The 27595-nt window shown below is 37.3% G+C and overlaps 2 protein-coding genes across 2 annotated transcripts in view; one reads left to right on the forward strand and one right to left on the reverse strand.

Annotated features, from left to right (window-relative positions):
- Nucleotides 1-8953, reverse strand: part of LOC102803800 (methylcrotonoyl-CoA carboxylase beta chain, mitochondrial-like) — a 217961-nt gene extending 209008 nt beyond the window's left edge. The window contains exon 1 of the mRNA XM_085506319.1: nucleotides 8718-8953. Coding sequence (XP_085362445.1) covers nucleotides 8718-8864 — 147 coding nt within the window. The 5' untranslated portion in view covers nucleotides 8865-8953. The remainder of the gene's footprint in view (nucleotides 1-8717) is intronic.
- Nucleotides 8954-9156: 203 nt separating this feature from the next.
- LOC102809162 (fumarylacetoacetase-like) overlaps nucleotides 9157-27595 on the forward strand; it is a 73028-nt gene continuing 54589 nt past the window's right edge. The window contains exon 1 of the mRNA XM_085506320.1: nucleotides 9157-9322. Within this exon, the coding sequence (XP_085362446.1) occupies nucleotides 9242-9322 (81 nt within the window). The 5' untranslated portion in view covers nucleotides 9157-9241. The remainder of the gene's footprint in view (nucleotides 9323-27595) is intronic.

Raw genomic sequence — 27595 nt, forward strand, 5'->3', positions numbered from 1 at the left:
GAGATACTATTACCTAAATCATAACACCAGTTCATTGTCTTTTCTACCTCCATGCTCAAACTCGATCGTGACTCTTTCTTTTTTTTTTTCCCAGCTGAAAAGCATTGTGCCATGTAAAGAAGGAACACAAGCACGACACCAACATAGTTTTCATCCATGTTTTTTTCATACTACTTATTTGAGGACACTGTTCCACTTCTGACCGAACTGAATCGAACTATGGCAGATCTCGGCTCTCGTTCGGCTCCCGACCGTATGAACGCATTAGAGATAATCTCTTGTTCGGCTCCCGACCATATGAACACATTAGAGATAATCTCTTGTTAATCTGTGGGAGGAGCAGTAGTTCGGCTCCGGTAGAATGCTGCCGTGTGAACATAGCTTAAGGCTTAACATGTTTTTATCCTCTTTAAATAAAGTGTTAACAACTCTTCAGCTGAAACACTTTTGCCTCTGTGTTTTATTTAGCTCTAATTTTAGGCAGATTTTATGCATGGTCCCAAGTCCTTGTTGTGCTATCAGGAAGAAATAATGAAATGCAGATACTGATATAATTGTTTTTGTCGCATAATTTCGTATACCATTTTTCTGTTTCCTGTTGAGCTATCAATCTATGGCAATATTTCTATCAATCTATGGCAATATTTCTTTACTCTGCCAAATAGATATTAGAGTGTGTACTTCTTTGTCAAGCAAAAAATTGCACTATAATTACAAACGATATTGTCTCCACTATAAATGAAATGATAGCTTACTTGAAGAAAACAATTAAAGGTGTGATTTCAGCCTGATCCTATTAGACTTCAACCCTGAGGGTTTATTGGAGCCAAACTAGACCCGAGCAGAATGCATACGCACAGCCATTTTTGCTGGCTCGAGCCGTAGGTCTCCAATAAAATGCTGTCATGTGAACTTGGCAAATTATATCATTTCTATCCTTCCATGGATCCCAATGTCCATACATACATGTAATATTACATTTTCTATATGTGCAACATGATATAGTCTTTGGTCTCTGAGAATTGCAAGATAAACTGATGTTCACAATGGTGCTTTATTATAGAATATTATGCAACAACTAAGATAGGGACTTTGGCAAGATATTGCAGGATTGCCTTATGGTACGTTGGAGCAGAGTAGGTGTAACCACTGTTTAACACTGTTTAAGCCTGTTTTAAGCTGTTTACATAGCTTTGTTTTAGGCAGAATTAATCCTATTAAAATAAGCCTTTTACAACATGATTGAGACCGCATATTTACTTATGCTAATTGCTGCGTTTCAAGATATTGCTGAACGGGAAAATATTTTTTGTCCATAAAAACGAATATGCAGAATAAATAACAAACAATACATGTAAGTGTTTTTTTCCAAGTGACGTCAGAGGTCATTCAGTGACCTTTGGCACCGGAAAGAACACAGTCCCGGGTACATTCTCAGCGAAGTCATGCCCGTGTACTTGTCTATGCGGAAAAGAACTCAATACTCAAAGCTAAATATTTTTCTCCCGACGATTCCTCTGAAAGATTTTAAAGTTTGTATGGGATGCTTGAAAACAGGCAGTTATAGAGAGATATTTCTTTTTATTGTGCTCCGATGTGCGTTCGTGAAAATCATGTTTGAAATCACGATAGCGTTACCATTGTTTGTCTAGACGGTGTCAAACTTGGCTAAAAGATTTCGCTTTTAAAATAAATATATGGTAAAATATATGGTTTTTAATTATGATTGGTGGGTGTAGATGGATTATTTTTCAGGTCATTGAGTGTAGAGCGAGGAAATATACAATTCATGACAATATTCTCTATTCGTTTTTTCACTGTAAATCGTTTAATTTTTAAACACAAGTTGTTGCCTATCCGTGATCGATTTTATTAATTATAACATTTATGTGATGAGAAGTTTTCACATGTTTTTTTTTTGTATTATTTATTAATACAACTCTGGTACTTGTTATGTGATGTACGTATTTATTACATTCTCAAGATGGCTGACATAACATCCGGGTCACCGGGTTACTAAGAACTAGGGTCATAATTCAAACGGACTATATAGCAATATAGTCAATATCGTAACATCTCTCTTTACATAGTTTTTTTGAACAATAAAACTAAACTCGATAAACTATTCAAAACGAGCATAAATCGATAGCACCATAACACTAGTGTAAATAATGTTCAACGATTCAGCGGTTCAACTCAACAGTTCAACGTTCACTAACAATGTTATCATCAACAGTCCATGAAATTCGAAATAATGTTCAACAATAGTTCATACTTAACTCAACTGTTCAACGTTCACTAACAATGTTCTCATCAACAGTCCATGAAATTTGAAATAATGTTCAACAATAGTTCATACTCAACTCAACTGTTCAACGTTCACTAACAATGTTCTCATCAACAGTCCATGAAATTCGAAATAATGTTCAACAATAGTTCATACTCAACTCAACTGTTCAACGTTCACTAACAATGTTATCATCAACAGTCCATGAAATTCGAAATAATGTTCAACAATAGTTCATACTCAACTCAACTGTTCAACGTTCACTAACAATGTTCTCATCAACAGTCCATGAAATTTGAAATAATGTTCAACAATAGTTCATACTCAACTCAACTGTTCAACGTTCACTAACAATGTTCTCATCAACAGTCCATGAAATTCGAAATAATGTTCAACAATAGTTCATACTCAACTCAACTGTTCAACGTTCACTAACAATGTTATCATCAACAGTCCATGAAATTCGAAATAATGTTCAACAATAGTTCATACTCAACTCAACTGTTCAACGTTCACTAACAATGTTATCATCAACAGTCCATGAAATTCGAAATAATGTTCAACAATAGTTCATACTCAACTCAACTGTTCAACGTTCACTAACAATGTTCTCATCAACAGTCCATGAAATTCGAAATAATGTTCAACAATAGTTCATACTCAACTCAACTGTTCAACGTTCACTAACAATGTTATCATCAACAGTCCATGAAATTCGAAATAATGTTCAACAATAGTTCATACTTAACTCAACTGTTCAACGTTCACTAACAATGTTATCATCAACAGTCCATGAAATTCGAAATAATGTTCAACAATAGTTCATACTTAACTCAACAGTTCAATGTTCACTAACAATGTTATCATCAACAGTCCATGAAATTCGAAATAATGTTCAACAATAGTTCATACTTAACTCAATTGTTCAATGTTCACTAACAATGTTATCATCAACAGTTCATGAAATTCAAAATAATGTTCAACAATAGTTCATACTTAACTCAACAGTTCAATGTTCACTAACAATGTTCATCAGTCCATCCTCTCGACGGTTAGTTCAAGACAAAGTCTTTATAGCGTGATGGCATTCTAACAGCTCGCGTACTTGAGGGTATTGGTGATGTTCGTATCCGTAGATCTGTTGTCATCGGTAACTTCACTATTGGTGATGGTGTTTTGTTGGGTTGCGGTGTTAGGTTGCGATGCATTTAATCCAGTTGGAGATTCAAATGTTATTATGCCTGTATCTGTATTATGCTCTATTTCTCGTGATTTCACTTCCTTCGTTGGCCTTAGGAATTTTCTGTTTCTTCGATATGTGTTTCCATTGATGTCGATGTTGTAAGAGCGGGGTGCAACTTGTCGTGTAACAGTTCTGTGACGCCATTTTCTTTCTCTGTCAGTAGGTAGCGCTTTCATTCGAATTGGCTGACCTATTTGTAATTCGGGAAGTGTTTTTGGCATGTTGATCATAGTAGAATTTAGATTTACGACGACGCTGCTTGATGTCATCTGTAACTCCGTCAACTACTTTTGGATGTAGTAGTCTATTTGCAGTAGGTAGTAGCGTGCGAGTGCGACGTGACATGAGACGTTGTACCGGACTGCGGTGCGTTCCTTCAGTCGGCGTGTTTCTCCAATCAAGGATTGCTTTCCAGGGGTCTTCATTGTTTTTTTGTGATTTCTTTATGAGTCGCTTTGCTATTTTAACTGCTGCTTCTATCTTACCATTAGATTGACTATGATATGGTGATGAGGTAATTACATTGAATTCTCAGTCATGTGCAAATCTCTTGAACTCGACACAATCAAATTGTGGACCGTTGTCTGACATAACAGTATCGGGAATCCCATGATGACTGAATTGTATTTTACAACAGTTTATGATCGTTGTTGCTGTTGTGTCAATTACCTGATCCACCTCCCAGTAGTCTGAGTAATAGTCTACCATTATCAGGTAATCTTTACCGCGGCACTTGCATAGATCCATGGCAATTTTGCTCCACGGTCTATCCGGAATTTCGTGGGTCATGAGTGGTTCTTTCTGCTGATTCTGTTGATATTCGTTGCAGGTACTGCATTGATTTACAGTGTCCTATATTTCTTCACTCATGTGTGGCCAGAATAGAACGTCACATGCTTTACGAATACATGCTTCAGCTCCTAGGTGACTGGAATGTACGCGTGCTAGCATTTCAGGACGCATTACTTTGGGTATTATGACTCGGGGACCTTTGAATAAGACGCCATTTTGAACACTGAGTTCATCACGATATTTCCAGTATTCGCGAGTGATGATTGGTGTTTCTTCTTTGATATCTGGCCATCCTGCAAGTATTGTTGTCTTAAGTACTTGCAGGGCTTCATCTTGATGTGTATGTTGTTGTATCTGATGTAATCGTTGGTCAGATACATTGAGGTATTCTGCTGCGTTAATGTTCTCTATTTCTGTATTGAAGTTTGTTTTTCGTTTGATGTTGAAGATTGCGTACTGCGGTGTATAGCGTTCTACTTTTCTCTGTGGTAGAGAAGCTCGGGAGAGAAAATCAGCGATGTACATTTCTATGCCTTTCTTGTAGCATACATCCAGATTGTATTTCTGTAGACGGAGTAACATTCGTTGTAGTCGTTTTGGAGCGGAGAGAAGCGGTTTCTTGAATATGATTTCAAGTGGTTTATGATCAGAGTCGACGCTGGTGGTGTTACGTCCGAGTATATACTGATCGAATCTTTCGCAGGCGAATACGATTGCGAGACACTCTTTCTCAATTTGAACAGTTGCTCAGTTGGAGATAGCGATCGAGAGGCGAATGCAACTGGTTGTCCGTTCTGTAAGAGTACTGCACCCAATCCGACGGCAGAGCTCCAGAAGGAGTACCTACACTTTATGCAAATTTTTTAAAATTATGCTAATTTATTCATGACGTAGCAGTTTCTGTGCTCATGAATATTCATTAATTTGTGGGTCAATACATTTTAAAAGGGGCGATATATTATTTTTGGGGGAAGAGTTAGAAAGGGGGATTAGCAATCCTTAGGGGGTCAATACGAAAGAAGGGACCCATTTGCAGAGCAGCCATGCTCCTCGTGTCTGTTGTTGCACGTGACCTACAGCTGTCAACTGTGTTCGTTCTTGGACGACTTCGACTGGCTTCCATGTGGAGTAGTATTCTTGTGTTCTGTTTTCCTGACTTGAGTTTTTGAATCCGCTGTTTATGATTTTAACGTCTTTCATGTCTTTTGTAGGAGTGTCCAATCCGTGATTCGAACTTGCGATCTTTGAGTTCCCTGCGCACTGTCTTGTCCACTGTACCACGAGTGTCTTCACACAGGAGTTAGGATTTAAGTCCTATTCATAGGAACACTGTCTTCACTAGCATTCAAAAATCTAACTAAACATACTGGATTCGAACCAGCGATCGCTCACATTGCTGACATAGTACAAATCAACTGAGCTATGTGGGTAGTCATGCAAATTAAATAATTTGTTGTCATATTTAGCTTTATTGCCAAATGGTGTTTGCGAAAAAAAGATGGGCAGGCAAGGGAATTGAACCCAGGTCCTCCTGATCACTATGTAGAGAACTGACCCACAAGACCACAATGGATTGACTGGATGTGTTTGCATTTGATAAGACTATATAGTGTGTATATGTATAGAAATACAACATATTTCTATTATTGAGTTACAATTGTCCAAAAAATTGCCAATTTTGTGTTTTTACTTGTGTAAACTATATGCATGGCATAACCCGTTAGTGTACATTTTGCCAATTGGGTGTTTGCCATTTGCGTTGCCCATACCTGACCCGACCCTAACCCTAATGCCAAGACACGTTCCTGTTAATAATTCCGTTGCCCATACCTGACCCGACCCTTACCCTAATGCCAAGACACGTTCCTGTTTATAATTGCTCAATAATGATACTCTGTTGTGCACTGTCTGCGGGTAAGTTGCATTGATGTCAACTGATTAAACAAGTCGCGTTTAAGTAATTTCCACTATTAACAAGTGGTTAAATTGTGACAATAAATGTGTGGACAAATATTTGAGATTAATTTTGGTGTAGACAACTCTCGTTTAATTATTTTACACCATTACAAGTTGTTAAATTGAGAGAATAAATGTATCAACAAATATTTAATACTTAGTTTGATGTAAACAACTCACATTTGATTAATTCCCACACTTTAACAAAACTTACCTTGACTTGGGTCTTGTTTATCTCTTGTCACAATCTGGAAACTGTTGAACAAATTGCGTGTCGTCCAGTTTAAGACGTAAGTTATTTTATTATTTATTCAGTTTTGTATGGTGGAGTTTTGTGAGGTTTATTCTTTTTTTTGCGACGTTCTTTGTTTACTAGTTTACGGTTTGAGAGATTTCAGTTTATTTGATTTACGTTTTTACGGTAGCTCTGAGCGGGACTCGAACCCACTGTCTTTTCAAGCTAATTTTGTTTTATTTTGATGGTACGCTTGAGTACCACGCCACGACGTTGGTCATTAAGTGGTGTTCATTTTTCTAACTACTACAGTGTTTCAATGAGTTGAACGGAAAAACCAAAACGATTGCTGGTTTATGATTGCTTCGGTTCTGGTGAGTGTGTATCTAGTGTGATTCGAACCCATGTCGTTTGTATTGGGCGTTTTTTTATTTCCCATGTTGGCTACGCCGTAATATGCAACCACTTCCCCGTTTTATTGTGATTTTGAGTGTTTAATGATGTCTTCCTCACCCGTCACGCCATGACCCAGTTTCAACCACACGGCCATTTTGCAACGCAGTTCGTGACCCTCGGCGTCACCCGACTGACTATATGAGCGTTCTGTTCAACTGTTAAGCTAGGATTTATTACCGTTATTATCATTATATTGTCACGTGATTTGTTTTACCTTATGTGTAATGTCTTAAGTATCTTTATTGTAATTTGTATATACCAATTCGTATATACCGAGGAAACGACCCCGATTGAAGGTCATGTATTTTATGACGTCACCAATTCGTGTGTAGGTACTGCTTCTAGATCTGCACCCAGTCCGACTTCACTTGCGTCACATTGAATGGTTGCTTCTTCCTTCACATCATAATATCTCAGTACTGGATGGTTTGTTGCTAATTTCTGTACTTCTTCTATGGCTTTATCATGGTGGGGTTGCCATGCCCAAATAGCATCGGTATCTGTTAGTCACCGAAGGGGTTCACACGTGTCTGATAAGTGTGGCAAGAATTTCGCTAGGTAATTTACAAATCCAATAAATCGCTGTACACCTTGTACATGTACATCCTTGGGTTTGGGCATTTCTATGATTGCACGTATCTTTTCTGGATCAGGACGCAAACCCTTAGTATCTCAGTACTGCTCAAAATACATAATCGACATTCATCAAAACTATACATTTACATAGAAATTTTAAAAACTTTGAAGTAGTCAGGTCAGTGCAGTGTGTTTCCGAAGCTTCCCGGTTTTATTCGCAATATAAAATTCAGTATTCTGAATGCCCTGAACAAAGTCCTGAAATCCCTGAAAACATGGTATTTTTTGTTGACATCATTCTATATAAATAAACCTCTTGGCAACCAAGTTTTCACATGTTAGTGACGTTATGGTTCAACGTGGATTGCTATTTTTATTGTAGTCTTACAGGAAATTTATCAGATATACAACAGTTACTTTTGTGAGCTTAAAGGCAAAACACCATGTAGTGTACTTCACAATTGAATATTTCATTTCGCAGTAATTATATATTTTATGATAGCTACTTTACTTTGTTTTTAAAGTATAACATAAGATAAAAATTCCTATGTTGATATAGTCTCCGAACTTACTGTAAAGAGCTAATTATTCACTGGGTCTTAATTTTGCCTATTTCGCGCTAAATTAACGCCCCGTGAATATATGTCTGAAATGGTAAATCAGTGAAATTTAAACCCATTTTACAGTATACGGATATTCATTAAACCTTGTTAATCTTGTTATAATGAAGTGGTCAATATCTAATGAGCAAATAAACTATAACTATCATAGAACAGGCAGAAACAATAGTGTCCTCTCTCCTTCCCTTTCTAGCTCCATGGTGTAACTAAACACAGAGTGCTACTAAAAGAAAAAATTGTGCAAGTAATTTTACATAGGTTTGAATGCAATAATGACTGTATTGGCTATCATGCAAAACTAGTCACGGTTGGCCATTCTTGAGTACAGCCTGGGGTGCGCATGTGGTCAAATCACTTGTCAATCACCCACTCACGCAGCTGCTACTCCGTTGCTCACTATTAAGACAGTTAACCGATTTTTAATTCCTTTCACCATGTTTTTACTTGTTCTTTGCTTTTACTTGTTCTTTGTCGTATTTTGTTATAACTTAAGAAAATACGGCCGGTCATGAACGGTGACCTATATTGAGTAACATCCCTGTCCAAGCTTACCTTATACTTATCGGAATGAAAATCAGGTTTGCTACCAATCGGGGCTACATCATCCATGTAAAACAGTCTCGACTGTAACATGTATAACGGCCTTGGGAGTAACAAACGGGCACGACAGCATCCTTGTATCATACTGGCAAATACCATATTCCGATTTTCAAAACACACACAGAATCAGTGCCAAAGGTTAACAACATCCGCCATTGCTAAACCAGCAGTCAAGTCACAGAGTTGCATCATTACGCATTTTAAAATAGTCCAATCACATAAAATACTTATAACATACATCACTATTGTATTTGCATTTCCAGTTTCAGGAATTTGAGATGAACTGTTCATAAGAAATATAAGGGGCTTGCATAGTTTATATTTATTTTGGCATTGTATTTTTTGGCGCAGAGAGAATTTCACTGGTAATGAAATTTGGTTCGAGATTTTGCGAGATTTGGAAAGGTCACTCGAGAATCACACGTTTTCTTCATCTGCGAAAAGGCGAAGTTTTGAAAGTTTAACGTTCTGTCATAATGTCTTTCATCAGTTACAGTTCTGAGTGTCCATTCCCGATTCAAAACTTGCCATATGGAGTATTTTCAACCGCAGATAATGTAAGTATTCCGTGTTTTACGCGATGAAGCATGTGCATGTTAGGCAGTGTGTCAGGTCATCGTGCATTGATGATGGCCATTTTAGATTAGCAGACGAATTTGGGTCAGTTCTGCAGCTCAATTCTGCATGTAGTTAGCACCGTTCCGGGGGTACTTTTAAGCTAACCAACAGGGAAGTGCAGCATGAACCTCTTGACCATGAACTGTCAAACTATAGTACATACACATGTCAAACTTAAAAAATATAGTCCATCAAACACCACTAAAAATAGGGAGATCAAATCGGGGGTAGTTTTGTTCTACCAGTACTACAGGACATAACATTTACCCCATACAGTACAAATGGTCTCTACCCTTGTAAGTTGTGATCCAGTGGAATCCCCTGGAGTTCCCATTCACTTATAATTTCACCTCTGTGTTTTCGTTTGTCAGATCTGTAAATCTGACATGTATGGCTGATTACATTCAAACTTCACACACAAATCACAATTCACATTTTTACCAATCTGATTAAAATAAGATTCAAGTCACGCTTTTTTGTCTTTTTTTTCAAAATATCTATTTAATTATTTATTTTTCACACTTGGTCTTATTTTATTATTTATTTGCTGGCATTTTTTTATCTCCGCTGTCGGCGAAGTAGAGCGGAGCTTATAGTATTACTGATTATCCGTCGTTGTCGCCGTCGTCAACTTTACATTTTCGACTTCTTATTAAAAACCACAAACTGTATAGCTGTGAAACTTTCTAGGAAGGTACCTTGGGTGATTCTCTCTCAGATTTGTTCATTTCGTGTGGATATGTTAAATTGTCTTATTTATAGCGATTATTTTTGTCATTTTTGGTCAAAAATGCTATTTTCGACTTCTTCTTGAAAACCGCTAGCCCAAATGCTTTGATACTTGGTATGTAGGTACCTTGGGTGGACCTCTCTCAGATTTGTTCATTTTGTGATGATATCTTTAATTCTCTAATTTTTGGTGAATATATTTGTAATTTTTGGTAAAAAGTGATATTTTCGACTTCTTGTTAAAAACTGCAAGTCCGATTGCTTAGATATAACATATGTAAGTACTATATGTGACCTCTCTCAGATTTGTTCATTTCGTGATGATATCTTTAATTCTCTAATTTTGATGAATATTTTTGTCATTTTGGGTAAAAAGTGATATTTTCGACTTCTTGTTAAAAACCGCACGTTCAATTGCTTTGATATTACATATCTAGGTACTACATGTGAACCTCTCTCAGATTTGTTCATTTCGTGGTGATATCTTTAATTCTCTAATTTTCATGAATATTGTTGTCATTTTTGGTAAAAAGTGATATTTTCGACTTCTTGTTAAAAAACGCAAGTCTAATTGCTTTGATATTATATATACATGTACTACATAGGTACTACAGGTAGACCTCTCTCAGATTTGTTCATCTCGTGATGATTTTGTTCTTCAATTATCTAATTTTAATGAATATTTTTGATAAAAAGTTATATTTTCAAATTTTTGTTGAAAACAGCAAGTTTAATACTATACATATTGTTCATTTTCTGATGATATCTTCAGTTCTTTAAATGAAATGTGCATTGATAACAGCGGAGCTATCTCAGTCGACAGGCTGCTAGTTTTAAAATATTTGGTAATCACAAAAGTTCACAAAGATCTGACCAAATGTTAACTACAGCCAATCACAACTAGCCTAAAGGTTTAACCCTTTTCCGGTCAGGGGAGTTTCAGGCTATCAGGTTGAGTCAGTGAAAAACGGCCATGATTCCATGCACTCCAGTAGCCAGCATCTGTGCATGCTATCCTGCCAGACATTTTTGCAAAAATAGGCCATAGTTAACAGACTGTATCAACCTCTGTTTTCACATTTTTTGCAATCTGTTCGCATACACACTTCATTACCACCATGGACAACAATTTCTTGTATAAAAAAAATCACCGTTTTATTTCAATACACATTTTTTACTGTCGTTAAGTAACGATGTTTTGCCCTTTGTGCAGTCTCAATAAACACGTGTTAAACATTGAAATATATAATGCTTAATTGAAAACACATTACAAGCAAGTACAAGGTCACTACATGAATGCAAGTTCGAAGTAAGAAGAAAAAAAACGTGTGAGTATGGGGATATTTGGGACATGTACGGGGGAAAACGTGTTTGACGTACTCGACCTGACAGCGTACATTTCAAATTGCAACGTATATTCAACGACTTGAACTACATGTGTAACATATTACAACGTACTTTCCGTGACTTAACTGATGTTATATTCAAGCTCTAACGTATATTAACCGACTTGATCGTACGAGTGAGCCCACACTTACAACGTATATTTAACGACTCAAACTGAAACTAAAATGAACGAGAACGTAACTGCAGCGACTTGATCGGGGTTACCTTCACACGGCAACATATATTTACCGACATGACCCGATTAACTAACTAAATATTTCAACGTATATTTAACGACTTGGAAATAAAACGAACTAGCGAGAACGTAACTGCAGGGACTTGGCGTGTATATATACTCATGCAGAAACGTATTTCCACTGACTAGACCCGATGAACTATCCTGACATTAAAACGTATAAATACCGAGTGAGCATGAAACTAAATCAACGATAACGTATTTTCACCAAGTTCCAAATTTATTTGTTGTGCGCTTTTCTTAATCGTCCACCCCGGCGGACTGCTCCCATGCGTCTGCCTGATGTCGAGGGCTGCTCTTCCGTACTTCGTGTTTGTGTTCCCACGGTGCGTTTTCCCCTCAGTGCCATGTTGTGATGAAAAGCAGCGAAACATTCGCCCGCATGAAGGTGAACTTTACAAATTGGGCATCCTTTCGATGTTTCTGATAATCAGCCACTCGTCGTTTTTCTCCCGTCCTTGCTGCACTGCTTACACGATTTTTGACTCCCGGGTAGTCTGCATATTTCGTGCGAATCCATGTTTTCACTGCGAATAAATGACGTGTTACTTGGAAGGGAGCCAACTTCTCTTATGGATTTTTGAATTCTACTAGAGTGTAAACCAATCAGTTGTTTTCCTGTGCGGATATTGAAGAATTTGTGCGTTACTTTAGTCGTGCGATTCAATGCCTTGAAACATTCATAAGCATTGACCAACGCAACATCTATGAGGTAATAGGCCATGTAGATCCACCAACGATTGTTTTTTCTGCCCATGTGATAGTATTTTCGCCTTTCGTTAGAAAGATCCACGCCACCCATGTGTTGTCTGTAACATTGTAACGATACAGGCACGTGTCTCTCGTCATCTACTGCTTCTGCCGACGTAGCCAGTGGGGGGATAGACCGTATTTAAAATCAATATTTGTGCGCTGTCATCCTGGTATGCAGTAATATTGATAGTGTTGTCCGGTCTAGTTGCTGCTTTCATTTCACCAATTTTCAATTTCAGCTTCTTGCTTTTCCCCTCAGGAATTAATTGCTGTGGCATGGTTTTCCGATTTCGTCTGCTAAAACTACCGACCATGTACACTTTCTTGTCTTGTAATTCAAGGGCTGTGTTAACCGACGTAAAAAGCGAATCACAGAAAAGATTATGGTTTTTTTCTGTGAAGGGCTGTAGCAACCGGTGTGTTGTCTTCTTGATTGTCCCAGTTTCTTTCCTTCTTCCCTCATTTGTAGTTTTATATTTCACCCCCAAATACGGTTCAAAGTTTGCAATGTAAGACGTTGTTGAGTCGCACACCTGCCATATTTTGAAGCCATCACGGTCGGGTTTGTGGGGCAATCTCTGCTTAAACTTGGACCGTCCTTTGAATCTAACCATACCCTCATCAATCAAAATTTCCTGTCCCATCTGATAGTATCGCCGACTATTTTCGAGTACGGGTTTCAGCCACGGGTTGATTTTATACAACGGGTCGGCCTCTGATCGTTGACGACGACGTTCAATGTCAGGATCCCGCCGTGGGTCATTTACTGGATCAGCTAAATGAAAATATTGCATTAGCATTTGAAATCTGGCCTGAGTCATTACTGATGCAATTCCCATATTCTGCAGAAAGGGGTCCCTCTACCAATAATCGTCGATTGCTGATTTGTGATCAACACCCATTCATATCATCACACCAAGGAATGCTTGCATTTCACTGAAATTTGTATTACGCCAGTGGGCATTTAATTTTTTTGCAATGTATTTTTGATGATATTTGGCGTATTTATTAGTCTCGATTGAAGCCAGTTCTATCAGTTCTGGTGGGATAAATTTGTAGAAATATTCCACCTCACGAGCATATGAAGGCAGTTCGAGAGTTGGTCCAGGTTCGTGTTCAAAAACTGGAATAGTAAATATATCGCTGTCTTCCTCCGTGGCCATTCTCCATTCACATGGCAACATAATCGAATGTAGCACCAATTTCTGTGTCGGATTCAATTTCAATGTCGCTATCGAGTACAGGTGGGTAACGTTGCTCTAAAAAATCGTCATTCTCAGCACGATCTTCATCGATTTCTGAATCTGTATCATCGTCATTTGCAACTATGAAGTCATCTGGTATTTTGTGTCGTAGTTCGCCAGTTTTTTCGTCCAATACAAGTTCATCATCACACGTGTCCTTTGGCGATGCGTGTGCATACACAACACGTTTTTTAATAGTTTGTTTTTTGGGGAAACTCGCAAGTGTTGATTGTTCTGTATCGCATACATTTTCTTGTACCATTTCTTTGGTGACATCGACGTTTTGTTGCGTACTCGCTGGGTCGATATGTTCAGGCCCCTGCTTTTCTGCGTTGGCAGTTGTGGCGGATGTCGACGGTTCCGAATCGCAAACATTGTCTTGCAAAAATCTTCGACGGCACGTTGTATTTCAGCGTGACCAACTCCCGTTTCTTCGGCATTTGCTTCGTCTGCAACTGGCGATTCAACCACTTTACGGTTCGTCTTCAATTTACGTTTGCCTCCTCGTTTGCCCCCTAGTTTGTCCCCGCAGTCCTTTGAACGGCTTTCTTCTGTAATCGCATGTTCATTGACAGAGGAGACAGTCTCCGACTTGCGTTTGTTCTTTTTCTTTTTACGCCTTTTCTTGAGTGGACTATTATCACTGGTGTACGTAGTACGTTCGGCTGGTAACTCACCAACGTCAAATGTTTCCTTTGCTTTGAATTTCTTTCTTTTCCCACGCATTGCTGGTGAAAAATCTGTCGTGTCAATGTCAAACTTATCACTCACCGTGCCACTGCACGATTGACGCGTTTTCTTCAGTTTCCTTCTTGCCTTCATAAAACACTTTCTATCTGTATAGGACGGCATATTAACGTACGTGTCGGAAAGGAGGCACACTGCAAGTCTGGGCTTTATCTCACTTTCTTCGGCCATATTTATACTGAACGACCAGATGTCCACAAGATTGCATCTCCCCACAATATGAATATTAATTGTTATGTAAATAAATATGTTATTTTTTCGAACACGGATTGGTTACAATTTGCATACACATAGAATTGCATATGCTGGCTCAGACGGTGAAATCACGTGGACTTGAATATTTCCCACCAGCTGTCCCGGTCATTTTACGTTGGTGATTGCCGACATTCCAAGCTCAGCCATTGGAATCCGTCATGCTATTCATTCTAAGTGCCGGGACTATTTGCCAAGCTGGTCAAAATACGTTACTACCGTTATAATCGTGAATCGTGTCATTCAAATACGGTTGTAATGCTGCAGTTTGCAATGTGGTCAAGGCGTTTTTTTTACGTCGTCGCAACTGTCGCGTTGTGACGGTAAAATAGTGAAATGAGCAGACAAGTGTATAGAATTACATTCTTTATTACTTGGTTAATTTATTTCACTTGGCGGAATCGAAAACAAATTCTCTCCCTCCAATTTCGCAAGTGTAAAATATCAGGTTCCGTACAACGTATTATAAACGCTTGACCGTCTGAGCAACCTAAATAGTAGGCCGTTTTTCAACGACTTAACCAGTTAGCTAGCTGGAGTGGTAAATTCTAGCATACCCATATTGACGGCGGTTTTTCACCGACTTGACCGGAAAAGGGTTAAAGCAAGCATGCTCAGGAAAGGAAAAAATTAACAAACAATTACTGTGTACATGAAAAAAGATCATGTTGCATGGCCATAGGTTACATTTTGAAAACAATTTTCTCAATCAAAAGAAAAGTTGGCAAGCAGAAATACCAGAAAGAAGTGGTTAGATTTTGAAGGATAAAATTTCTGTTCTTTCGCAATTTGCATATGTGCTCAAGACAAGCTCGGAAAGTTCTATATGGGCTGTTCTGTTACTCACTATAGCGATGGACGATTTATTTGTAATTTATCTGACGTGTTCTTGACATGAACATGAACCATCTAGATCGACATGATAGAAAATATCTAGAAAGATTATTCAAAAACGAAAATTGGCAATTCTCCGATTCATGCAGTGTCAATAGAAAAAAAATAATAGCATTACTGCAAATTAACAAATTGTTGGTATAAAGATGCATATCAGGATTTTAATGCTGTTACTCTGTAATTGATTTGCAGTATGCAGTATACTTCACTCACACCTCAAATTGTGAAAATCGAACATATCCAATAATTTGGCAAGACTATTATCTCATTATCATCATTCTCTCTAATTTTAACCTCTGAAATTTTATTTATTTTTCATTTATTTATTTTTATTTTATTTAGATTACTTATCATGCACATATTCTCCTAAAATGAGCTCTATGTGCATTACAGTAAAGTAAAAGTCTATCAATAAAAATCACAAGTACTATTGAAAAGAAAAACAAATTAAAACTAGTAAAATTGACTACAGTGATATGTTTTTACTGTCCTCTTAAATGATGAATGGGAGACTGAATGGCGGATTGTGAAGGGTATGCAATTCCAAATGTTTGGACCTGAATATTGGAATGCATGTTCACTGTATGATTTAGTCTTGGTGCATGGTTTTGTTAATATACGATCGTGTGATGATGAACGCAATTGTCTAGCGGGATGGTAATTATGTAGAAGCTCTGACAGGTATCGTAGGCCAGTGTTACTTATTGACAAATTTTATTAGCTGGGATATAAAATCCCAGCTTATGTCACAATGATCGTCAGTTGTGGCGTGGATCTGAAGGTTATGTTAGGGTCATGGTAGTTTCACCCTGTTTTGAGACTTAATTGTACTTTGTGTTATTTATAAATTTTCAGGAAACATATGGTGATTTTTGTAAAAAAATTGTCGCTAAAATAAAGCAAGTAAAACAATGGGGGATACGCTAGTGAGGTATTCAAGAGGGGATTACTTTTTTGACTATTGTTATGCTAATAACGACCTAATAACTCACTATCCATATATGTACATAACCATATACAGATTTAGAACAGGCTCTTCTATCGTTTAACATTATACCCACTCATGATGGATCAAACGCCGAGAGAAACGTGCGCGTACACAGGGTGTGTGCTTGTTATGTGTAATAGCCAATATTCTCAAGGCTAAGTTATTAAATGTAACGCTCAAGACAAGACTGCACAATCATTTGGCGAGGTCTGTCATTGAGAAAATGACCGATTTTTTGTTACCGAGACAGCTTTTGGAAATTTCCTGGGAAGTGTAGAGAACATGGAAATAAAAGATTATGGGAAAGGGGCAAGAAAAGTACGTATTGAACGCGAACTACATTGCAGTGTTCTCCCCAGGCCTTTTAAGAGTACCGATGACTTTTTTCAGTAGCGTTCCAGACATTGCAAGATATATATATATATATATATATATATAATCAGTGATTTACTACTATTGGGTTAAAAAATTATTTACGATCATTCAAAATTAATATAGTGGTCATCGCTATCCCTTCGACCCAGTACTGACCTTCACCGCTGTTGCGACGCCACGAGCAGAGAAATGGAAGGCTGAATTCCCAGCGTTTAGCGGTTTCAATTCAAAGTAGCTACACTTAATCAATTGATTAGGCATACACTCGACAGCAACGGCAAGGAAGTTTGTCAGTTTTATTCAAGATATAAATGTTCTATTTTACGCATTATAGCTACACAACGTGACAGAAAGTCCTTCCATGTGATCTAATATTTGTAAACAATCTACATGCATTTGCACACGACTTCCAGTGTCCTCGAGCAGACAGTAATGTTTCACATTCGTTTTTGCACGGTTTTAATCTTTCTCAAATGAAAAGAAGCAGTTGATTTCTATTTTATTGAATATTTATCTTCGTTTGATATTTTTAAACAAAATATCAGTTAAATAATTAGTAAATATGCGAGCTTTTTTATTTTTCCGAACGAGGACAAGGAAGGCAAAATAGCGATAGTCTCACGACGAGTCGATCGTGATCTTCAGTTTGTATCAAAAGCACGACTCACAAATGAGGTATTTTTCGAACGATAATTTGATAGGAACTAAACAAATTTCAATCGTTGGCGTGTGTAAGGGCTGGACCACTTACTATCATTGGCTCCAAGTCTGGACCGGAGGATTCGTATCGTGTAGTTCATGTATACAGTGGGCTGAAGTAGACGTCGCAATCCCCCATCCCGTGACTGCTGGGCTTAGCTGAGGTTTCGCAGCCCTCTCTTGCGACTGCCAATTGATTACTACTTTTCAAAGTTTATTTGGACATTTTTTCTGTTTGATTTCTGTTGACAGGGTCAGCTAGCCTGATATCAACACGTAAAATTAGCACAGCCAGCACATGCGTACTTATAGCCTAGACTGTGTCATGTGTACATTGACCCCAATTGCTACCAATGTTTGAATGCAGTGACACACCATCGAAAGGCTGACTTGAAAAACGTTAATGTTCCCCCTTTCACCGTGAATGTTTTTTGATGAATAACATGTAACTTTATTAGTCGTAATCAAATTGTAATTTATGTTCGAAACTTTTTTCATCCAAATTGCGAACAGTAAACATGGCCGAGACATCTCATCTGCGCATGCGTTCCCTGTCAAGTGATATATTTGGTCCAAATTTCACATCGTGACTTGTATCGCTAAGATGCCTTGACCAATCACTTCAAACTACATGTATCGCTAAGATGCCTTGACCAATCACTTCAAACTACATGTACATGTATCGCTAAGATGCCTTGACCAATCACTTCAAACTACATGTATCGCTAAGATGCCTTGACCAATCACTTCAAACTACATGTATCGCTAAGATGCCTTGACCAATCACTTCAAACTACATGTATCGCTAAGATGCCTTGACCAATCACTTCAAACTACATGTATCGCTAACATGCCTTGACCAATCACTTCAAACTACATGTATCGCTAAGATGCCTTGACCAATCACTTCAAACTACATGTACCGCTAACATGCCTTGACCAATCACTTTCAAACTACATGTATCGCTAACATGCCTTGACCAATCACTTCAAACTACATGTATCGCTAACATGCCTTGACCAATCACTTCAAACTACATGTATCGCTAACATGCCTTGACCAATCACTTCAAACTACATGTATCAGTGTAGGAAATTTGTCCAGATTACATACCAGACATCAGGGCTGGTAACTTTCAAAAGTTACAAGCCCTGCTAAAATGTTACCAGTCCCGCACATTTTTTTCAATTATTTTCGCACACACACACACAAATAAACACAAGTTGTATACAATATACTATGCACGGTTTATTTTAACAACAAAGTAGCTGTAGAGAACATGCATATTCAGAACATGATATATCAGATGTTTGTGTCACTGTTGCTCTCGGCTAGATCAGAAAAATCTGAACCATAGTCAGAATTTAATCCAGCTACCAAATGAGCATTACCATCTGTTACAGCCTCGGAATAGCTTGTCTAACATGTCAACACTTTTACCATTCAACATTTCGATGATTTTATCAGCAGGAAGTTGCTTTGGTGGTGGAGCATTCTTTGCTTCGAATATCGATTTGGCTCGTTTATGACCAATTGACATTTCATGGCATGTAAGGGCATCATGTTTTAAGTTGGTACATCCCTTTCCGTATTTACGGAGTTTGTCTGGTATTTTGCGGTTTGATAACGGCCCGTAAATAGCCCGGCAGATACGGCAATACACCGTATGATTACCGGTGTCATCGGTGACCAGCCATTCCTTGAACACCGTCTTCCAGCTTGGAACTATTTTGCGAGTACGTTTTGACTGGTCATACTCCTTATTTGCCGCAATTCTATCGATGCTCGACTTCTGTTTCTTTGTTGGAGGGTCAATCCCCAAAAAACGATACATGTAGTACGCGAAATGAAAACTTTGTAAACAAACTACGCAACGATAGAACTGGTCAGGGGTCACCGCAAGTCTCACTGCACCATGGGAGATAGGACCTGACCTGAGGTCACGTACCTATTATTATGTTAATAAGTCAATGGATTCCGTGTTGTGGGTTGAGAATGCATGTCGGCAAGTCGCGATGTGAGACGGCAATGCAATATTTTCATAGTTATGTCTGATCACGTTTCTGTTTAAAATGTTTAGAGCACATATAAAGAATGGTAGCTTGTTTTTATTTTAATTTCGGCGGAAAAATGTGGTAACATGTTACCTGACCACCGGACAGGGAAGTTTGAAATTCAACCAGTCCGATACGAAAGTTACCCGTCTCGGGCGTGCGAACGGGCAGGCATTTCCTACACTGCATGTATCGCTAACATGCCTTGACCAATCACTTCAAACTACATGTATCGCTAACATTCCTTGACCAATCACTTCAAACTACATGTATCGCTAACATGCCTTGACCAAACACTTCAAACTACATGTATTGCTAACATGCCTTGACCAAACACTTCAAACTACATGTATCGCTAACATGCCTTGACCAATCACTTCTAACTACATGTATCGCTAACATGCCTTGACCAATCACTTCAAACTACATGTATCGCTAACATGCCTTGACCAATCACTTCAAACTACATGTATCGCTAACATGCCTTGACCAATCACTTCTAACTACATGTATCGCTAACATGCCTTGACCAATCACTTCAAACTACATGTATCGCTAACATGCCTTGACCAATCACTTCAAACTACATGTATCACTAACATGCTTTGACCAATCACTTCAAACTACATGTATCGCTAACATGCCTTGACCAATCACTTCAAACTACATGTATCCCTAAGATGCCTTGACCAATCACTTCAAACTACATGTATCGCTAACATGCCTTGACCAATCACTTCAAACTACATGTATCGCTAACATGCCTTGACCAATCACTTCAAACTACATGTATCGCTAACATGCCTTGACCAATCACTTCAAACTACATGTATCGCTAACATGCCTTGACCAATCACTTCAAACTACATGTATCGCTAACATGCCTTGACCAATCACTTCAAACTACATGTATCGCTAACATGCCTTGACCAATCACTTCAAACTACATGTATCGCTACCATGCCTTGCTTTTTTTTATAATTTTTGGTGAAAAAAATTGTTTTTCCACTTTTTCTTGAAAACTTCTACAGTAACTCCAATTGGTGCATTAGGGGAGCACTCAAGGCTCTGCTGTAACAGCGGAGCTACATGTTTTTTTGAATGTTGGGTAACTTGTTCCTTGGGATGTCTGGTATTTAGCTTATAAAATATCACAAAAAATAATATTTCAATCAGTTTTATTTTGTTTGTTGTTTAAAACATGATCACCCTACCTAAGTTATATTATATTACAATGGAATCTTTTAGTTGGCACATACACAATTAACGCTCTAGATACTATGAACAAAATACATGTAGTAACCTGCAAACAAAAATCTATACTGATATTTAAAATACAACAGTTTGTAATGGTAAGCTGATATCAGTATTATTATATTATATATAGCATTATATTTAGTAAAGGCATTTCTTATTCTGGTATAAAGCAACACGAAGTCCAAAAACGAGGACTTATAATTCGGTCTGTCCGTGCGTCAGTCCGGAGTCATATTTCAGAATCCTTTGGACCGATTCTGTTCATTCGTTGCATGTGCCTAGTACTTTATGTGGGACATATGCACATGCAGTGGTTTAGCGATTCCATTCAAAATTGCAGACTTGCAGCCATCTTGTTTTTCGAAAATGTCGTATTTTGGACATGCTTTGTCAGTTTTCATTCAAATTTGATACATAGATTATTCATTTTAGGATACATGTCCTCCGACCGTCCGTGTATCCGTCTGTACATCTGTACGTCCGTCTGTCCGTCCGGAGTCGTATTTCAGAATCCTTTGGGCCGATTCTGTTCATTCTTTGCATGTGCCTAGTACCTTTATGTTGGAAATATGCACATGCAGTGGTTTAGCGATTCGATTCAAAATGGCCGACCGGCAGCCATCTTGTTTTTTGAAAATGTATTTTGGACATGCTTTGTCAGTTCTCATTCAAACATGGTACATAGATTATACATGTTAGGATACATGTCCATGACAATTTCTTTCGCAATTAGATCAAAGATGGCCGACTGGCAGGCATCTTGTTTGTTTTTTTAAGTGTGGTATCTTGGACATGCTTTGTCAGTTTCCATTCAAATTTGGCACATACTTTATACATGTTAGGATACATCTCTATGACAATTTGTTTCAAAATCGGATCAAGGATGGCCGATTGACAGCCATCTGACTTTTTAGCCTTACTACTATATTTCCAAGATTTATGTACCATTTTCATTCGTATTTGGCACATACATCATGCATGTCACTTTGTTTCATAATCAGATCAAAGATGGCCGAATAACGACTGATTTTATTTTTGGTCATATTACTATATCTCTGTCACTCATGTATCATTTTCATTGATATTTAGCATGTCATAAATGGATACAAGTACATGTCAATTTAATTTGCAATTTGATCAAATATGGCCGACTGGCAGCCATCTTGTTTGTTTAAAATGTGATAACTTGGACATGCTTTCACTTGTGATCTATGTTTTTCTTTGCTATGTCGGAGGGGTCGTCATGCAAAACGTGTTCGAATTTGATGTAAATAAACAATCTGTTGTATATACGCCACTTGGAAGTTTCAAGGACACGCTCCTGACAACCCCTCCACTTTAATATGACGAGCACAAAGAGAACTTTCAAAAATTTAACAGGGACTGTGTCATTTTCAATGACTTGTTTAAAGTGATGTAATAAGCGATGTGTGCGAATTAATAGAAACATGTTTGTTTGATTCAATAAATAACGATTCATTTTTTTTTTTTTTTTAAATACAGAGGCAGACATATTATGATATAGTACTGACAGATTTGGCAAATATTCTATGCTCACAACAGTTTTGTCTAATGGGGCTTTTTAGAAAGTATGCGTATCTGCCAAAAAAACTAACACTATTACATTCATTTACACTTATACCCAAGATGAACACTCAAAAAAATACAATGCAGTTTCATTTTTGAGTCAATTTAGAAATTAAAAAATATGCAACTTTGTTGATCTGTCTGTCAGGTTTGTACTGACGGGTCAAGCAATGATCCAAATAAAGATTTGAATTCAGCCATCAGAATACTGTATATGTCATTTATATATACATGTATATATGGTAGCAATGAAATTGTAACCTTGCAGCCTGGCACCAAAGACAATCATGCTGACCAATGCTTCAGTCTGCATTGACTGAGAAAATGTTATGCTCTATTTAAATTGTTTTTAAGGATGCTGTACACGTTTTTGGTATTGATTTTCTAAACTGATATTTTCGTATAAAATATTTACTGAACCACACAAAGCTATATATTGATGGATATGAAATAGTGATATGTGTATGGACGTGCATAGTCACGTGATCTCTGTGTAAACACAGAAAGCCATTTTCGGTAAAAAAATAATTGAACCAATGAATAAACGAATTTAGTGGAACATTGGCAACAAAACAGTTTTTCAGACGACGCTCACCACCATTCCGCATTGATTTAGATATATATCCACATGATAGTTGGAGAAGAAATAATAATTTAGCTATCTTGAAAAAACAATGCGATCTGGTTCTTTCCGATATTCAAAAATTAGAACGTAATTTCGAAACAAATAGGAAAATAGAAAAATTCCAGCGCCGCTTGAGAGGGAACACATCGAAGAGTGTCTGTGCGAAAAATTGGTATAATGCGTCCACTGGAACTCGAGATCAAAGGCCTGCAGTTGCCGTGAATCGCTGTTTTGTTTAACCAAGAAAACGTCAAAAACAACTTAGCAGTAACGTATCGTCGGCTAACTCAAAATCCATGTGTCCCTTGGATCAAAACAAACTCGTAACGACTAGTCATGGTATCTGTTTGTCATAATCACGCAGATGTGTGAATATACGTGGTCACAATTGGTTATAAAGTACAAAATTATGCTCCCGAATCCAATAGGAAATACTGTTTCACGGCGTGACAAAGCCGCACCAAAATGACGTCATGGTTTACATATTCATTATTAAGTTGTGGGAGGAGACACTCCTTTTCTGGAAGACTCATTACCATACATTGCCCTCCATTGCCCTCTTGCTCCGCTGCTGAAGGCTGAACGCACCACCAGAGTCAACTACATGTAGTTTTCTTTCCAAGATTTTTTTTTACTACGCGAGATGTCTTGACCAAGATCTGTATTATCTGATTTGAATGGCAATGAAGGGGAGAGAAGTCACAGCGAGTGCTGAACTGAATCGGGAGATGCGATCGCTTGGGTTTAAAGTTGTCGATCGGGCGGTGAATTTTCAGTTTGTTTGTTCCGTTATTATTTTGTAGATTTGTAAAATAACCTGTTCGCCATAAATTGTGTTTTCCGTTTTTTAGTTCCCAAAACTGTTGTGACAAAATTAGTGTGATGATTCTTTTTCCATCTTCAACGCGTAATACATAGTACTGGAACAACCGCTGGCGGGGACTACTGCCGGTATCTTACATTCAGTTCACTTTCTATATCGTGTATAAAAAATCTTCATTGAATCCGTCAAGTTATTTATTGAAAATGTGAAGATTAAGAAAAATAAAACAGGTAAAACAAGGATTCTCACACACACAGACGCGTACGTTTTCTTTTACAGCTGCCTGTCTCAGGCTTTACGTGTGGCCAAGTCCGGGGCCAAGTGTTTCACTTCCGACTCATTGTGGTTGGAGTCCATGACACGTAATTTGGTCACGAAAACTAAGTCTGCCATGTGCTCAAATTTTCTACCTTCTGTTTATACCTCCATGGTCTGATCGATTAAATCGTGGAAGGTACTAACGTTAGTACCTTCCATGATTAAATTTTCATAATAATCGCTTTACATACTGTCAACGTTCTTCTTGTCACTGTCATAGTCGACCCCAAGAAGGGCGAGAAATTCAACGAAATTAAATTTGTGGACAATCGTAAATGGAATGCGTGTAACTTGTACCTCGGACTACTAATACTTGTATTACTAGTCTGAGCTTGTACTGAATGCAAGAGACTGTTTATATTTGCTATGGGTGGTGACTATTATGCAAATTATCTGTCTATTATGTCTTTGGCTAATTAATTAAAACATAGCTTTCAAAACAATGACATGTGCTTTTGTTTTTAATTAACAAAAATTGATTTTACACCCTATAAAAACATCCAATTCACTTTTTTTCCTACTGAGTGTTTGCTCCATGTAGTCCAGCATTGAAAAATACAAAAAAGTAGAATTTTGGGTTTCAAAGCATAAAAACGTGTACAGCATCCTTAAGTACTTTTTTCTTGCCATATCCCTGTAGTTGCATGTATGTACATGTATATGTTGTGAATTTTTTGAATAGAGCAAATACACAGTTACTGCGACTCTGGAACACAGAGCAAAGAGGTGGTAATAACATCAGCTGACCTCACTTTGTTGCACACTTTTTCATGATTATAGAGTTAGTTCTTGCATGACTGGTCACTAGCATCCCACACTGAGAATCTGCACCTCAGAATATAAAGTTGCTGACAGGCACGATTGTTTATGGTGTGTACATTGTAGATATGCACTATTGGCAGTATGTCAGCCACTGAACCATATCATTCTATTGTCCTCATCTGTTTTAACACAAAATTTAACACTGTCTATTTGAGAACTTTAACTGAACAGAAATTGAGCAGAAATAACTATTGCTACGTTCACGTTAAGGGTTCTCAGCACATGCCAAAATTGTTTGTGTTTGCAGAGGGATTAAGGCAGTTGCGTTCATGTTCACGCCCTCATTCTTCGATCTATTATTTAACCCAATTATTGCAAACGATACACATATGATGATAATAATAATTCATTCAATCCACACTCAAGTGTAGTGTTAGGTTTGTTTTGGTTTGGTTTGGGGCTTCATGTTCATAAACTTAAATCCAATGCAAAGGAGAATCAAAGAAAGCTTAGAAAGAACTCCCATGTGCTGAGAGTATTGGAGACGCATTAAATATAATTTGAAATTACTTAGCTGAAAACTAATTATGCAAATCAGAAAATTAACATGAACAGATTTGATTGTAAAACTAATGAGGTCTGCACAATGTAACAAAAACTCTATGTACCAAGTTTAATTGAAATGTGATTAGAACCAAAAAATTATGAATTATTATGCTAATTGGGGAAATAATATGAACAGAGTTTTACCCCAAACTAATTAGGTTTGTACATTGTCCTAGAGCATCTTTGTACTAAGTTTCATTAAAATGGAAATTAGTACTTTAGATATCAGTGTGAAAGCTTAAAATTGGTTAGTTATGCAAATTGGGTAATTAATATGTACAGATTTTAACCCACAATTATCCAGGTCTGTCTATTGTCCTACAGCATCCATGTATAAACATTCATTGATATGTGATGATTACCGGTAGTACCTGAGATATCAGTGTGAAACTTGGAAATTGGTTAATTATGCAAATTAGGTAATTAATATGCACAAATATTTACCAAAAACTAATTGGGTCTCTGCATAATTTTAGATTCATTGAAATGTGATGATTAGTACTTTAGATATCAGTAGAAAAGCTGAAAATTAATTATGCAAATTAGGTAATTAATATGCACAATTATTTACCCTGAAACTAATCAGGTCTCTGCATAGTCCTAAAAGATCTATGTACCAAGTTTCATTGAAATGCGATGATTAGTGCTTGAGATACCCGTGGAAAAGCTGAAAATTAACTAATTATGCAAATTAGGTGATTAATATGCACAAATATTTATCCGAAACAATCAATCTCTGCATAGTCCTTGAGTATGTAAGTACCAAGTTTCATTGAAATGTAATGCTCACTACTTGTATCAAAAGCTGAAAATTAATTAATTATGCAAATTAGGTAATTACATGTACTGATATTACCATAAAAACTATCAGGTCTGTGCAGTGTCATGACATCTATGTACCAAGTTTCATTGAAATGTGATGATTAGTACTTGAGATATCAGTGGAAAAACCGAAAATTGACTAATCATTATGCAAATTAGGTAATTAGTATCCACGGATTATTACCAAAAAATAATCAAAACCTAGCATTAGTTAAGAAAATCTATGTACCAAGTTTCATCAAAATCCAATGAGTGGTTGTTTAGATATCAGTGGAACAGTCATGGAACCACTAAAAAATAGCTAATTATCATGCAAATTAGGTAATTAATATGCACGAATTTTTACCAAAAACAAATCAAATCTGTGCATATGTTCAGAGCATCTATGTACCAAGTTTCATCAAAATCCAATGAGTGGTTCTTTAGATATCAGTGGAACAGTCATAGAACAGCTAAAAATTAGCTAATTATCATGCAAATTAGGTAATTAACGAGCATGGATTTTAACCAAAACCTAATCAAAACCTAGCATTAGTTCAGAGCATCTATGTACCAAGTTTCATCAAAATCCAATGAGTGGTTCTTTAGATATCAGTGGAACAGTCATAGAACAGCTAAAAATTAGCTAATTATCATGCAAATTAGGTAATTAACGAGCATGGATTTTTACCAAAACCTAATCAAATCTGCGCATTGGCCCAGAGCATCTATGCACCAAGTTCCATCAAAAACCGATGTATGGTTCTTGAGATAGCAGTGGAACAGTCGGACACACATACACACATACACACACACACACACACACACACATACACACACACACACACACACACACAGACACACTAACTGCAAGACTCCCATTTTGTGCTTCGCACATGGGAGTCAAAAAATAGAATTCTTGTTTTCACTTTGACCATAATAATAAATGATTGCTCTTGTCAGAGATCAAATTTTCAAGAGACGTGTCTTAAAAGGAAATTCCAAAAAAAGTGCTTTTTATTTACTTCAAATCAAATGAATTTTTCATCAAACTA

The sequence above is a fragment of the Saccoglossus kowalevskii genome, chromosome 12 (genome assembly GCF_978046115.1).
Source record: "Saccoglossus kowalevskii chromosome 12, keSacKowa6.1, whole genome shotgun sequence".
NCBI lineage: Eukaryota > Metazoa > Hemichordata > Enteropneusta > Harrimaniidae > Saccoglossus > Saccoglossus kowalevskii.